The sequence below is a fragment of the Arabidopsis thaliana genome (genome assembly GCF_000001735.4).
Source record: "Arabidopsis thaliana chromosome 1 sequence".
NCBI classification, from domain to species: domain Eukaryota; kingdom Viridiplantae; phylum Streptophyta; class Magnoliopsida; order Brassicales; family Brassicaceae; genus Arabidopsis; species Arabidopsis thaliana.
In genome coordinates, this window is record NC_003070.9 from 712326 (window position 1) to 728422 (window position 16097).

At 39.8% G+C, this 16097-nt stretch overlaps 1 protein-coding gene across 4 annotated transcripts; it reads right to left on the bottom strand.

The window, feature by feature from the left end:
- Positions 1-114: 114 nt before the first annotated feature.
- Positions 115-15228, bottom strand: SPI (BEACH-DOMAIN HOMOLOG A1; the record flags this gene model as incomplete). Of its 4 annotated transcripts, none has more annotated exons than NM_001331382.1 (20): positions 132-1881; positions 1992-2138; positions 2233-2539; positions 2682-2990; positions 3335-6090; positions 6178-6337; positions 6610-8260; positions 8356-9470; positions 9580-9682; positions 9791-10490; positions 10641-11794; positions 11950-12064; positions 12356-12421; positions 12565-12756; positions 12911-13084; positions 13227-13283; positions 13364-13499; positions 13712-13797; positions 13950-14019; positions 14385-15228. In NM_001331382.1, 20 exons carry the CDS (start codon positions 14564-14566, stop codon positions 646-648), a joined length of 10716 nt encoding a protein of 3571 aa, NP_001322128.1. In that variant the 3' UTR covers positions 132-645. The 4 variants fall into 4 exon arrangements, with proteins under 4 accessions (NP_001322129.1, NP_001322128.1, NP_001322130.1 ...); NM_001331383.1 differs by having other exon boundaries at positions 148-1881; positions 13950-14022; positions 14385-14832; NM_001331381.1 differs by having other exon boundaries at positions 115-1881; positions 3335-6337; positions 14385-15215.
- Positions 15229-16097: the final 869 nt, after the last annotated feature.

A 16097-nucleotide genomic window follows, 5' to 3' on the forward strand; every position in this document is an offset into this window, starting at 1 on the left:
TAATCTCGTTGAATTATATAATTACGGGTCGTATTTCTTTTCTTCTCTGTGGTATGTTGTCTTTTGTTTACTTGTTGATCTACTAAATATATCATATACTTGATATATGAGATTCCAACAAACCATCTCTCTTTCTCACTCAAGAACAACAAAAATTACCATTGACATTGAAGCAAAACATGAAGAATACAAAAAGGTTACAAACTATAAAAATAATGCAAGAATTGCATCTGAGAAAATACAGATTCAGATGGGGCTCTGTAAATACTAATATGCCCAGCTTCTGCTATTTCTTCAATGTGTTTTCAAGAAGAAATAATTTTACGTAAAGAATACAAAAAAAGAGGCCGCAAAAATACAATACTGTACACAGTACACACACTTCCCTGTAAAAAGCTTGTAATCTTTTCATCTATTTACACAAATTCTCAAACCAAACCTCTTCTCCTTCTCCTTCTCAAACCTGAAAACTCACCAACAAAACAGAGTTGAGAGTGGCTCGCTATACTCTCTTTCGGAGACAACACTATGTTCAGACTTTGGTCTGCTTCCTCCTACGTGGTCCTGTCCTTAAGTTCCCTGGCCAGCTCTTTCGATTCTAGTCAGAGAAACCAAAAGGGGATTTACTGGTCTCTGCTTTGGATTCTAAACCGATGAAGCCTGTTTCAGTGAAGCCTGTTTTAATGAAGCCTGTTTTAATGAAGCTTGTTTCATTGAAGCTCTTAATGTCTCATCTGGTACTGTCCATGAAAGTAACTGTCCAGCTGAATCACCGCTTAGTAACTGCTTCAGGTCGCTTGTGAGATGGAGCGCGGTGACTGGTTGCTTGTGGAATTTCAACACCTTGTGTAGAATCAACTTGTATTCTGGCACTTGATCACCCAAATTCAGCCCTCCTGTTCTGTTGCTACTACTTGTTTTGCTCTCGGCACTCACCGGATCAGTACAATGAATCATCCGCCATACTTTAACTGCTCCACTCTGATGACCAGTTACATACCAGCTTGTCTCAAGCCAGTCGGAAGATGTTGAGCCTGTTACTGATAATACCGAATCAGATGGTAACTGCGATGTGTTAGCCACAGCAAGGCAATCGCCATTGATGCTCCAAACCGCAAGGACAGTTCCAGCAGCGGTTACAATTTCCCCAGTAAGGTCGTTTATGTAGATTGCTGAAATGGGAACTGGGAAGTCAGGAAGCTGCCTCACAAAACTCAATGAACTGAGATCCCATATGATGACTGTACAGTCGTCTGACCCACTTGCAATCATCATGTACGGTTGGCTTACACGTAGACATGTGACTTTAGCTGTGTGAGCACATAGGGCTTTCTCTAACCGTAAACGCCGTGAACCACGTGGACCATCCTTGCTTACTCTCCACACGCACACTAAACCATCCTCTGCTCCAGTGACCACAATGCGCCCATCGTGACTTACACCAGCACACTGAATCTGGTTGCTTTCATGGAGATTTTCATGGGTTGATAGCAGTTTGTCCTGATCATAGCTCATAAATCTCAAGCTCCTGTCTGGGAATCCCCATGTTATGTATTTGGTATAGCCTCTAGGTTTCAGGAAACAGTTGGCTCCAGCAACGAGTACCTTGTCGTGGAAAGTAATGATCTGGCTTATAGAAGATGAGCATTTACGTATTTCGTGAGGAACTAGATGCATCGAGTGTTTCAGAGGGTGGAGAGGAATTTTTCTGTCTGTTCTTCTTTTGACATGAGCTTTCGGGAATAGTTGTTTAGGAGTTTGCCCAAAATGATTAATCTGCGCTAGTATAGAAGCTTTCATTGCGGGGTCGGTAACTGCATCAATATCAACATTTCCTTCGTATGTGTAATGATAGAAAACATTCACAGCTTCTTCTGCAGCCTGAGAATAAACATTTCATAAAAGGAAAAGGAAAAGTAAATAACATAACAATACTTTGATTTCTGCATTCTACTTGACTAGCAGCAAAGGGAAAATATTGTGTAATGTACCTTTCCTCTCTGTTTGTACCCAAATATGAGATCTATCCAATGATGCAAATTCTCTGAGACATAGTCTGACTCCAACGCTTCTCTGTGTTTGAGGATGAACTCACGAACACTACCTCTAGCCCAAGGAGGTAAAAAGACATCACCAACCTGAAATTATGCAGCAAATATATGTGTATCATGTCAACATGAGAGGAAAGTTGTAAATTTAAACACCACTGAATGACTTTGAACTGGCACAAACCTTCTCTCCTGACTGTTTTTCACCCAGATCAAGGCTGAATCTATTTTCCAAAAACTCGGGCATGTAGAAGAATTCAGGAATTAGTTCTTTCACGTCTGAAGTATTTCCCTTTCCTGCTGCACTTAGCCAAGTATCTTTAATACTATTGAAGAGTCTATCAGCATGATCAAACTGACCGCCCTGGAGCTTCTGATTTTCAGAACTGAATGGTGGGAGGCGAATAAGGTAAAACAGAACAATTCCAGCACTTGAATAGTGAGAACCATAATGAAATTTTGGAACCTCGGGGTCATCCCAGCTCTCATATCTGAAATCGAGCAGGAAAAGCAAAAATTAGATACAACTATGATATCATGAAACCATAGCGAATTAACAAGAAAAAAATTGATGTATGACAATGAACACGAGGGACACATTCACTATACAAAGTTTAAATGCACATCACAAACCGTTTTCTAAATTCTTCTTCTCCTTCAGGTGTCTGGCAACCCATTGGTTTGTGAAGCTTGCGGAATGTTTTTGGATCTGAAAAATCAAGACTCTCGCTATCATAATCTGCTAGAACCCACGGAAATACAGGATACTGTGTGAGATCACTGTATCCACGTCCTGCTAAGGTATTGAGATGCATTAGGTATTGGAAATTGCTGATTTCTCCATTTTGCCATCTTTTCGAGAAAGACTTCGCCATTAATTTGAAAAGCCGGCCTCCCTCGTTACTTTCCTGTTTAGCTGATCCTGAAATGGTTGTGTCGAGCCTAGGAAAACAATAAAAAAGAATAAATTACACTTTCGCAGATCAATGAAGACAGAAAATCTCATCTATAATAATCCACATGAGTACTACGGCAAAGAAATAGAAACACCATTCAAGGATGCTAGTAAACAAACTAATAGAGAATAGAAACCTTAAACACTACTCAAACTAAGCTTTAAAAAAGAGACCCACCCATGCTAACTATGTGAATAGATTGACAGATTTATTCATTTTACTAGAGAAAAATAAACAGCAATAAAATGTAAAAAAAGAAACAAACGCATTGTGTTCAATCCAGTAGAGAGGATAAAAAGAAACAAGATGAAAAGAACGATGGTACCGTACATGCTGTTCCTTGGAAGATTCATGGCAACCAGATTTTTGAAAACTTCTTCCCTCTCTTTCTTGTGGAACACAAGGAGATCATTACACCCATCCATGCTAAATATCTCAATAGCAACCGGACGCAGCTGGTAATCACGTTTCAAAATTTCATGAACATTATTAAGCTTCCACATACGCCAAGGATGCGGCAAGTTACCAGTCATGCACATTTTTTCTTTTCCCCAAGCACCACCACCATATGCCCATGCTCTTCCCCCTACTGCTCCTGTTTTCACTGTTGTAGTCCATGATGTGCTAGACTTGGAATGGAAATCCGAGCTTCCAGAGACATCTTTTTTCACACCCAACGCTTGATCAATAACGGATAACTCATCTTCGCATTCCTTCTCACAAATACACCCATCTTCGTCAATGTAAAAGTTTTCTATCACATACAGACAGAATTCCCCTATTAAGAAGATTCCATCATGCTTGTCGAGATCAACAACTCTCTCACAGTTGTATCTGAACCGAATCTTTTCAAGATGCTCAAGATAAGGTCTAATCAAATATTCACCATCATCATTCAGTTCCTTCTCTGATTTTTCCTCCCGGCCATTAGTTTCATCCATTTTAGCAGAGGATGAATGTCTTGGAGAGCCAGTCTCAGATTTCACATGTGTGGTGTCTGTTATGGGCACAGAAGCTATACTAGATTTTCCACCAAAATCAAGAGCAGAATGAAGACTTGCTTCGTTTGTACTGCTAGCTCTATCATCATTCCATCCATTTCTGGCGGAAGCGACATCTTTAAAATCATCAGACTCTTTCAAAAACGACTCATCATAGAGTTCACTGAGTAGGAAAGGTGGCTCGGAATCTGTGTCAGAAATAACTGGTCCATCTTCATTTTTGACTTTGGGAAGCTCAATTTCTCCAAGTTCCAACTTTCCATCAAGAACATTCTGGATGCTATCAATTTTTAGCTTACATCGTTCAAGCTTTTTGCGCATTCTGTATGGACCTTCAATCGGACAGAGCTGCCATTCAGGATCTTCAGTCCCTTTGGATTTTCGCATTGGGAATATCCCACGCTCATGTACAAGCTGCTGGAGATGAGTTTGCCACTCACTCTCAGCATGAAGTATCCAACCATATTTGTTTTGCCGAACTACTCTAAGCTCAGTAGACATGGCATCACGCAATACTTCTAGCGCATATCTTCGTTCATTCAACTGATCCCAATGTTTTAGGTCTAACTTTGACATATCTCGTGATTTTCTCCCCATCTCTCTCTTCCGACGACCTTCCATGCCTTTTATCCTAACACCGGGAAATTTTGCTGAGCCAGCTATGTACTGTACCCACATAATTGCAGCACATTGCTCCAGTACTTTGTTAATAATCTTATCAGAGCTTTCAAGCCACTTAAAGAATTCTGGTAGATTTCCAGTCAACAACTTATCAAAACCCCCATGTAGAACATCAAAGTTTTGTCCTTGGTTTGGTTTAGTGACGAGCAAATCCTCAAGTGCAGATCTTCGGTGTACCAGCAAATATTTGACAATATCAAGTGACATGTTTTGCACACTCTTTCTTTGGTCAAGGAGAAGGGAGATTAAATTCACACACAAACAGCAATTCAAATCAGTATCAAGGTTGCTTGGGCAGAATATGATTCTCCTGTTTGCGACCAACAATTGCAAAACTGTTGAGATGTCAATCCCAGATTCATCAGTAGCTGGATTCGGAGATGGCCTCTTCTTAGATTCAACAAGCAAACCCAGTTGGGATAGTAGATCCTCCTCTCCGATAGTTATCAAAAACGAGGGCAGGAAACAATATAATACCATTCTATTTGTGTTTTTCAAGATTGAGTGCACATAAGCATCAAGTTGTCGTGTTGCTCTTCCAAGGGATAAAAGACCTTTCCCTGAAGGAGTGACTTCTTCAACCCTACCATCTTTGTTAGCTAATTGGAGCATCGATAACAAGAACTCTAGAGCCCTAAGAACACCAGCGGGTTGAGAAAATGCACCCATATAAACACGATCCACTATCATCCAGCAAAATGCATCCAAATTCACAGACCATTTGGCCTTGTCCAGTTTTTTCTCGTCCTCTTCATCATCACGCAAGAGACGCCTTTCAAGATAGTTCATGACCCTGCTAAGGCATAAGCCTTGAAAGACCAGCACACTTTCAGGATCAACATAGAAAGGAACCATTTCCAATATGCTTTCCAGAACCGGTACTGCTTTAATCTGTTCAGTCACTAAGTCAGCAAGTGCCTCTGCCATAAAATCTAATACAGCACTCGCTCCAGCAGAACAAGGCCCGCCACCATACCCAGTTTCATCTGTTTCAAGGAGAAGTTTTGGGCTAACTGTGAAGAATGCATTGGCAGCCGAAGATCCTTGGGAGCCTGACTTTCGCTCTGAAGATGCATCAACTTCATTAACAGACACATAAGATTCAAGGGAAGGAGAACCCAAGGTAGAACTTTTAGATTCGTTATAGTTGGAGCCTAGCCAGGATGCAAGTGCAACAACCGGAGATGGTGATGGAGTGAATGAGACTTTGAGACTTGATTTTTCAGATAAAAGGGGAGACTCGATCATAGGGAAAGATGCAGAGCTCTGAGAATCTGTTGCCTGAACTTGAACTGGATTACCTGTAAAATCTTGAAAGTCCCTTTCACTGGAAGCTGAAGGGCCAACATGATGATCGTCTTGTTTCTTAACATCTTCAACACCTTGTAATGATTTACTTGTGTCCTGTGTTGGTGGTGGAAGAATGTTCTCCATCTTATCATTAACCACATAATTTGCAGGTAAAGACATGTCTTCGGAACCAAGACTGACCTGCCCTTGAGGGAAGCTTCCAACACTGATGGAGGTTTTAGTGGACTGATCCTGATCATGAGGCAAGCTTCCTTGTGAGCCGCTATCGTCAGCATCATTTATATGCTTCTCTTCCGCCTTCACAGAGAGCTGTTTCGCCATCTTCACAGCATAAGCAGCCCTACAGCACAAAATAGCCTTTAGGCGCAAGTTATGCAAATAAACATCTTGCAGGGTCACACTAAATCCAACATCATGAAAATATCCTGGTCTTATCTAAGACCCTCAGACATTGAACAAGATATGATAACTAAAACAAAATACTGTTCACATAGTCTGTCCAACGAAAGATAAAATCTATGCAGAAAAATTTATTTATTTTCAAAAACCTAAAAATATCGTCAATATTTACTAGGCGGTGGAAACATATATCAGTAGGTCTGTAATGCCAACCTGACACAGGAGAAGTAAAGATCAGCACAATTTTCAACAAATTCTGCACGTCTGCAAGCAGTAGAAAATTGAGGGCACATCTTTGCAAGGTCAACCATGAAACGGAGAACAGACGTTGCAGCAGCAGGAGCTGACGCTTCGCCACCCATCAAGCGTGCCGCATATGTTTTGTGCATCAAAGCTTCCCCCTGAAGCTCCCCAGTCATTTCTGCCCCCTCTATAAGCTCTGCCACAAGACTAGCACTCACCTGAGAAAGATTTCCAGACTGGTGGGCTAGCATTGATTGCATGATCAACCTGTCATAAGTAGATTTAGCCATTGCCACCACTGAATCCAACAGTTCTATGAACTTTAACTCCACATAGCTTCCATCATTTGGCACTAGAGCATGAAAGTCTAACATTCGAACTTCCGGTAGTCTTGGATAAACAGGTTTCCCAAAGATCAAGCAGAACAGTATGTAATATATGTCTGGGGAATCATAAAAGTTTTGAAGTACCCGCAGCAGCCCCTGATAACCTCCACTTGTTCGAAATTTAAGGGAAAAGTTCGGAGAGGAAGCAAGACAGACACCAAGAAGGGTCATGATCCACCTCATACTAGTAGGATGCACAGCTTCATCGAGGAAGTATGTTATCAATTTTGACGAGACTATCTTATGCCACAGCTCCAGAAGGTCCTCTGCTTTAATGGTTACCTGAAGATCAATGAGCATTTCCAAAAGCATATTTCTCACAATTACATGCTTTCCCATTGATTCGCGCAACAATGAGCTTCGTGACTTCACTTCAGGTGGGTTAAATGTCATAATCACAAACCTAACGACATTTTCAAGCTCAGAAGTCAGGAATCCGTCTTCTAAGATGCATCCTAGCAGAACAACTAATTTTTCTAGGACCGGAACTTCCACATCACCTCTCTGAAGTGTCACTAACAAATGTTCTACCAGATTGATTCTGCGCAGAATTGTAAGATTGTGATTCCTGTACCAATGCATTGAAACCAAATTTTCCAGGAAACCAAGTAAAGCAATCTGGATGGAAACAGGGGATGTTACCCAAAGGGTCCAGTCCAGAAGGACATGTTCAACCATATCGGCGTTGGATAAGACAATGCAGTTTGAAGTTTCAACAGGGATATCTGTTTCTAGCTCAGAGAGATGGCTAAATGAATCCTTGGGAACAGAAAAGTCATCCATATCCCCATGAGACCCAACTGAGGAACTATCGTACCGGAACCTCGAAAGACTAAGATCCTCGTAACTGTTTTCGAATATAGTCTCTGTAGGTGGCATAGTAATATTACTCTGTACACTCTCCAACTTTTTTGGCTCTGAAAACAAAGCTTCGCATGCTGCAATTTGAAAAAATATCTCCAAAGACTGCATGTCAAACAGGGTCATTTTGGGACGCAAAAACAGAGCTAGTAAATGATATCCCCTTATGGTTTGCATATCCTTCACATTTTGAGGGTTTTGATGAAGCGCACATGCAAGCAATGAAAGAGCCATATGTAGCATATTTCTAGATTCGGCAGCCTCAACAAGCGCAAGTACAACAGTCATTCCTCCCACAGGTCGGATAGTATCACCAATCACACTTTGTCTGCAGATAGATACATTTCCTACCAGACGCCCAAAACGTGGTATTCCTGAACCATTTGAAAAAGAAGAATGAATCAAATTATGAAATCGATTCAGATGAATATGTACAAAATGAAGAAGAGTTTTTAAGACTACTATATACCTCCAATTGGAGAAGCAGCAGCAGACAATGGGTCAACCAGATTGAGGAGTGAAAAATTTCCAGACGCACGGATGAACTCCGAGCATGTTCCATCAAATGCAAATATCAGTTTCTTGCCAGGTAACTGAAAGGCAAGATTTCCCAACCTCTCAAGATCCCAGACAATTCCACTGCCATCTGCCTTGGAGTCACCTTGTCTATTGCTTCCATCAAACTTTTGTCCATTCGACGATGAAGTCATGTCAGTGTCTAATGAGTCCAGGATAGCCATGCTGCCCCCACCACAAGCCTGATTAGGCACAAAGCGTAAGAGGTCTGCATCCTGGAAAAGACCTTTGTACCCCCTACCAAGAATGTACATGAAACCAATGCAACCTGATGTGAGCACCTCCTCAAAAAGATAACATGAGCGTGTTTTCCATGTCAGATCACTAACTCTGGCACAAGTAGCCGGAGTTCCAACTGTTACCTGCAAAGATTTTCCAACAGGCGAAGGAGAGTACCCCAATTTACCCGTGTGCCTTAGTTTTCCATCAAGATAGACATATGCAACACTAGCTTGGAAGAGTCCAGCAAGAGCATTCGGTTTACTATGAACAACAGCAAGGTGATGCCACCTGCCCTCCTCAATCTCCAATCCAGAAAACGACAAAGAATGTGAATTGCTAGTGGCAAGGGTCAGAATACCATCCTCCTGAAAGTAAAGTTCTGCATAGAATGGACTTTCATTGCTTACAGCACCAACAGAAAACATCCGGAAAATGTTCTGCTCGTGTTGTTGGGCACTTGTCATGCGCGTCTTTGATGAACCGCCAGCTTTAGAGGCTTCTGATTCTTTTCCTTGGGTTGTCAAAAAATTACGAAACTGGAACCAACAAACAAATGAATAACCAGCCGCAGGCGGCCAAGATCTTTCTCCCAGGGACACCTGAACAGAAGCATGCCCAGTTTTGCTCATATCCAATTCTACAAAAGGAGCCAGAGATAGATGTTCCAAGGCTGTGTCTTCCATGAGAATTAGTTTTTCCATCATGCCAACTATTGCATGACCTGAATTCATAATCCTCATTTGCAAAACATATCTAAACAGCATTCGGAGCTCAGATGGGGACAATCTACACACACACAAAAAAACTATTTACTAAGAAAACAGATAGTAAAGTGAAAGCAGTAACGTTGGAAATATATTTAAATTTTTTAATAATAATGCAGGGCATTCTTTACCTGTACGCTCCAAGAATTTCCACAATCTTCAAAGCATAAGAAAGAAATGGAGATGAACCCGCAAGAAAGGGGTAAATGATCTCCAACAAGAGTTCCACGCAACCTGTTCAATTACAATTCATGACGAGAAAGAGATAAGTTGAGAGATAAAACGGAAAGACCAAAAGCGATAGGGATCATAAAATTGATTGAAGAATGGACTGGTTCTTACCAATCGATGTGAGGTTTTCCTGATTGAATGGACTGGCACGTGCAAGACTTTCCAGAAGTCTCAAAAATTCTAGCTGCATTTTTGGACTAAAAAGCAACAAAGAACGGATCAGAACTCTGACCGCACCTGCATTGTAAATTCTCTCCTTGTCAGGATTGAACTGGCCCGATGGGGTTGTTACAACAAAAGTTGTGTTTTCATTTTCTGGTATAGTAGCAAGGGCCGTTGACTCTGATGTTAAAAACGGGGGAACCACCACTTCAAGTGCAAGTTCTAACAACAGCTGTATAACCTGCCTTTCCAACTCAACACACAGCAATCCAGACTCCGCCAAAAGCTCAAAAAATGTCTGAGACGTTATAACAGCGTGGAGTTTCATCCTATTAACAGCATTCTCACAGACTGCAGCTGTCATAAGGCGAAACAGATATTTAAACAATTTGATGTAAACCGTCAAGTCAGACTCATCCATGTGCTCTCTTTTCCCTTGAAAAGTATGAAGGGTCGTCAATAAAAGAGAGAAACCAGTGGCTTCGCCAAAGACTCTTTGGGCAGAGCCATTAACACCAACAATACGCCATAGAGCACCCATTGTATCACATTTCGCATCATCATGAAGCTTGTATTGATGGCCAGAAATACCAGTGACCATTCCACTCTTTAACAAATCGACAACAGCTCCTAATTCGTCATGATGGACCTAGTTGGACAGTAATTGAAAGAAAAAGTAAATTAGGGATGTTTGCCAATTATGAAAAATAAATACCTATGATGGCATCAATGTAATCGAACACATCAAATTTGCAATAAAATTGACAGTGGCGTAGTTGATCCAAGAAAAAGAAGCTACCTGTTTAGTGTCTTCTGTGATTAGACATGATAAGATCCTCAAAACGCCACTTCGATGGGCATCAGATATCAAGAAAGGAAGAATAATCGCCACCCCATTGGCCGCACGAAAAGATGACTGATTAGCCTCAGCTTTCTTTAACAAAGAGATCAAACAATCCCAACCAACAGTAATAGTGTTGTCAACTTCAAAAACAGGTAACTTTCCTGACCCAGATTCCATCAACTTTGGTGATGAGATGATGGCATCTTTAGTATCTAAGTTCTTTCTGAAGCTACCTGAGCTAGGCTTCCGATCTGAATGACTAGAGACTCCACTATACTGATCTGGACCAATAAGAAGCTTGTGCTGCTTCAAATCATCCTGTAAGACTTCCAAAACACCAACTTCACGTAGGACTTTCTTATATTGTTGATCAAAAGATATGAGCTTCACAAAGAAAGAAAGTATGGTGTGCTTCAACTGAGATGTAATTGGCTGTTGCAATAAGCAACAAAGTGACAACAATTCTTGCTCTGGAACACAATTCACAACTGTGACAGCATATTCAAGAATTTTGAGAATTATATCTTGCAGCGAGGAAGGAAAACCAGCCATATTGAGGACAAGCAATGGAACGGTTCTTAATTCCTGACATAATCTATAGTTTTCCACGTGGCTCGAGAATATCTTGAACATTCTATTTAATACTTCTGCCTGAAGATCCTTATTCTCTGCCTTCAGGAAGATATCTTGCAGCATTTGAACAGCTTCCAGGTCTTTAACTTTACCACTTCCCTGTTCCCATGTCTCATCGTATATACTGTCAACAGATGAAGTTCGACTTCTGCTATGCCCAGTTGGCTTCGTTTGGGATGACCGTGAGGCCCTCCCTACAGATGGCTCAGCTGGACCAGTCTGAGCCAGGGTGACGAGGACATCAAGCAATCTTGACAACGATGGAGCAAAGTTTTGTGATGAAAAATCAGCATTTTCCGTACTGTTTGTATTTTCTCCATCATGAAACACTTCAGGGTCATCGGAACCACTATCATGATTACTGGACACAAAAATCGGATTTTTTGGCAAGGAAGATAGAACCAGGGCAAACTGAACAAGAAAGTGGTAACCGTGTGCATTACGTATGTCCTCCCGGAGCCTAACACCACCAGCCTCTACAAAGTCAAATATGAAAAAGATTAGTAGCCATAATCAGAACAGCTTTAGCTTACATGTCCACATATATAATGTGACTACTGAATGTTCTACTCTCACGCAGCATTCTTTCATACGGACATAACATATTTAGAGCTATGTAGACTACATTTACCAGGTCTGTACGATAGTTCTACACATTCAAGTAACAAGTCCACAATGCCCATAGTGTAGGCTGAGTCACCACAACTTGGATCAAATTCTTTGACAGCCATCAAGAGCACCTTTATCTGCACGAGAACTCAAAAATTTAGAATATATTTTTCAATGACTTGTTGCAATTATCATTTTGCAACACTATGCTTCTGATGAAACTAAAACATAAGCATACAACATTTAATTATAATTTGCTTCTATCCTGAAATCAACATAAGTTTCCTGATAACCACGTTCTTTATCACGGAAATCTCACATAGTTTCAACATTAGCAAAAAGAATAAACTATACCCACGGTCAGCTTAAAAGTATGCATGAGACTCAATATACTACACTCAGGCAGTCTGCATAATTCACTGGCGTACCAGATGGTGCTTGCGTATGTATCTTGCTGTGCTCCCATTGTCATTGACTAGTAGAAGTCCAAGGATCTGGAAGAGACACGAAAGGGTGCCAAATGAAAGTATAAGCATCAGATTATTCAATCCAGTTTTAATTTGTCCATCTAGAAAGCCGTTCACGGAATTTTTCCATTTCATAGCATGATGCTCTAAAATAGATGCGCAAAAATTACCTGCATTGCATGTCTGTGAAGTTGTATGTTATGGAGGGGAACTAGACCTTCTTTATACTGAGAAAAAACTGTAATGGAGCCATTGGCAACCATATTGAAAAGCGACTCAAGAGAGTCATCTTCAATCAAACTCTGAGCAGCAGAAGGATTGCTTGCTAATGCTTTCATGATATGAACAACACTACCCTCCACCTACACGAATGAAGGGGCACAAAGTATTTATTATTTATTAAGCTGATAAAGCATTTGTGTAATATAAACTTGGTTGTCATATGTAGCTCAAAACAATGTCGAATAACATATCTAATCGTATTATGATTTGGAAAAAAAACAATTGAAACAGAACCTCAAGTCGTCTAGTCTGGAGAACTATGTATCCAGCATCTTTTTCCGCTGATACAACTTCTAAGTCACCAGTTATTTTACTTTTGCTTAGTTCATCATATGCTAGAAGTGCAATGAGAACGTGTATTAGACAACAGAATATCCCAGAATCCAGTAGTGATTGTTTGTCGATAGGCTGAAAAGAACACATAAGAGGCAACACAATATAAGGCATAAAACCATCAAAGAGTAAGGATCCTGGACGATAAGAAATTGAGCTTTGCAAGATTTTATGGAGTGAGTAAGATGAAAGACACAGGAAAAAGTCGAAAATGTACCCCAGATACAAGTACTTCAACAGCAGTTAAGAGGTTTGCACCAGGACTAAATCCCTCCTGTAGGAAGAAACCATGGATTAAAAATAGAGAAGAGAGGGTGACATGTCAAGATGCACATTCAGAAAGAAAAGGCAAACCTTGGTGACATCTGAAAAGAACCTTAATACTTTCTCTACATTCAGTGACCTTGTCTTGCTGCCGATCTTCAACTTTTCAATATCTGTCACAAATGCTCTCCCAATGACAAAGGAGAATATATGTGTTTCTACTAACCTGCGATTAAAATAAATTTCTCAAATTGGTGATTATACCATGTCTGACCTACAAGGATAAAATATGAGGTATGGAAGAAGACTAGCTAGACAGGGGAGAACATACAGGTTGAGAAACGCATTTTCCACCATAAAAATCCAAATCATGTGACAACAAACGCCAATTCAATGTATATCCAACCAAAAAGGGAAAACGAGTTAGGAATAGCTTACATAGTAACTAACTGATCTACATTAGCGTGCCGCTTCACTAATCTACAAAATATATCGACGGTCAAATTCAAGGCGGCCTCCTTCTCCTGCATGACATATGAACGATTAGCACTAATAAATTTCTAGCCTTTTGTAAGCCCATCCAGTGTAGAAAATACAAGAAGAGATATTGTTCCAAGAATAAAGGTAAGGCGTTCACTAACGCATGTGCAAGAGTATGGATTATCAAAGTAAGTACCTTTTCAGAACTAGATGAACGAAACTCTTCCCATAATCTCTTGAAGTCCAGCTCCAACTCATGGTTATCTCTGCTTTGGAGAGGAGTAAAGAGAGGATCAACAATAGTTTTACAACAACAACAAGAGCGATCAGTCAACAAAATTAGAGAATCCAATTGAAAAGTGTTGCAGCTTCAAAGACTATATTTTTGTTTCAATTGAGTTAGCAGCAGCCTTTGACTCTCATTTATCAATCTTATCACAAAAAACGTAGCACCACAAATGTTGCAATAAAGCAATCTAAAAGAAACTTGGTTGGTGTCGATCACTAATAAAGCAATCTAAACTCTGGTCCCCAAACAAACATAAAAAAGCAAAGCTATAACTAGCAGCAACGATGCGCAACATCGGAACAAGATGAAGCAAAAGCAGAAGAGAAAAGAAGAAGAAATTACCTTGAAGGAGAGAAGTTGAAGTGATGAAGAGAAGAAGAGGAGGGGTAAGTAAAAGAAGGAGAAGAGGAAGAAGAAGAAGAAGAGGGCGGAGCAGTTAGGTCAACGGGAAAGGGGTCGGAGTCAGAGGATTGAGCTAATCCAACCTTCTCCTTGATGTCCTTAAGCAATGTTGCCCATTTCATCGTTGTGCTTTTCGATCCCAGAAACTTTCATCCGATGAAGACGACGACCTCACCAGACCAGACCAGACCCTGACTCGGTCTCCAAACACGACCCACCTCAGATCCGAGTCGTCGATCAGATAAATAAAATCAACCCTAAAAATGCGATCAACCCAAAACTCTCATTCGTTCACAAGAAGGAAACAAAACACACAATCCTTAAATTGAGGAATTCAAATTAAAGAAAGAAAGAAGAAGGAGACCCAAAAAGGAAAAAAATAGTCTTTTTTTTTTAAGATCAAATTGAGCTGATACAATGTGACGAATTAGGGTTTCGTAGCAAGAAGAAAGATCTAAGATCCAAAATTTTCAATTTGTGAACCCCTAAACACTTGAAAAAATCCCCTTTTTTCCTTCCACGAGAATGAGCAAAAACCCAAATTTTGACAAAAAGGGAAGAAAAAGAGCTTAGCGGAAAAACGCGATTTTGTTTTTGTTTTTTTTTTCCTTAAAGAAAATTTAAATTAAATCAAATCTCCTTCTCTCTCTTTTTTCTTCCTTCTTTCTTTGTTTTTTTTTTCTGTTCTGGTGTTGTTGACGGCGTCGTCTCTCTCCGCGCCTTGTTTCTCGCTCAAGTCGTCTCACTTTCTCTCTCTAAAACACGATACTGTTTGTTTCTCCTTCGTAAATTATTTCCAATTTTATTACTTTATTAGCCCTTGAAATTTTGTTTTATACTATTTTATAACCACTACAATATTTCATTACCATTTTGACCCCCAAATTAGTCTTGCATCGCAAACCCCACAGCTAAATTTTGTAGACCAAAACAATGGCGCATATAAAATTATCAACTAGGGACACTTGAATACCTTTGACATTTCGTTCGTGAAAGTAACAAAGGTTGACTCTATCTTCTCTATCATTTTATATAATTGTTTGAGTTAGTTTATATACAAATGGTCAAATAAGGATGTTTTAGAGATACACATTAGGATATTATTTTGTTTTATTATATTTTTAATAAAATAAATTCCATATGGATAGGGAAAAAAAAACATTGCTACTTTTGAATTTTTACAATAGACTTAACTCATACTTAAAATTAAAGTTAATTTTTACCTTTCTTAGTTTTTACTTTTAAGCCTATACATAGTATATATATTTACCTCATGCCAAAATAATAAATAAATTTATTTAGCATACAGTTTAGGTTCTTTTTGTAATACGAGAGCCAACACAACATAAAAAGAATTTGTAAACCATATTTGTGAAAAGTTATTATCTAGTGAGCACAATATCAACAGAAATTAGAAAAATTAACGGCAATATGGATCTGGATGAAGGTTTTGAAACAAACGAGACCTAAATTATAATTATTAAGAAAAACAAGGGCCAATGTAGTTTCTAGGTTCACGTCTACAATCGCAAGTAGAGCCCACGGGACGAGAATGCCACGTGTTCGTATAGGTTTGCTGAACGATTGCGAAACGTGATCCCCTCTTTGCAAAATTTAAACACTTTTTGGACCAAAACTTTTATGTCTTTTTAA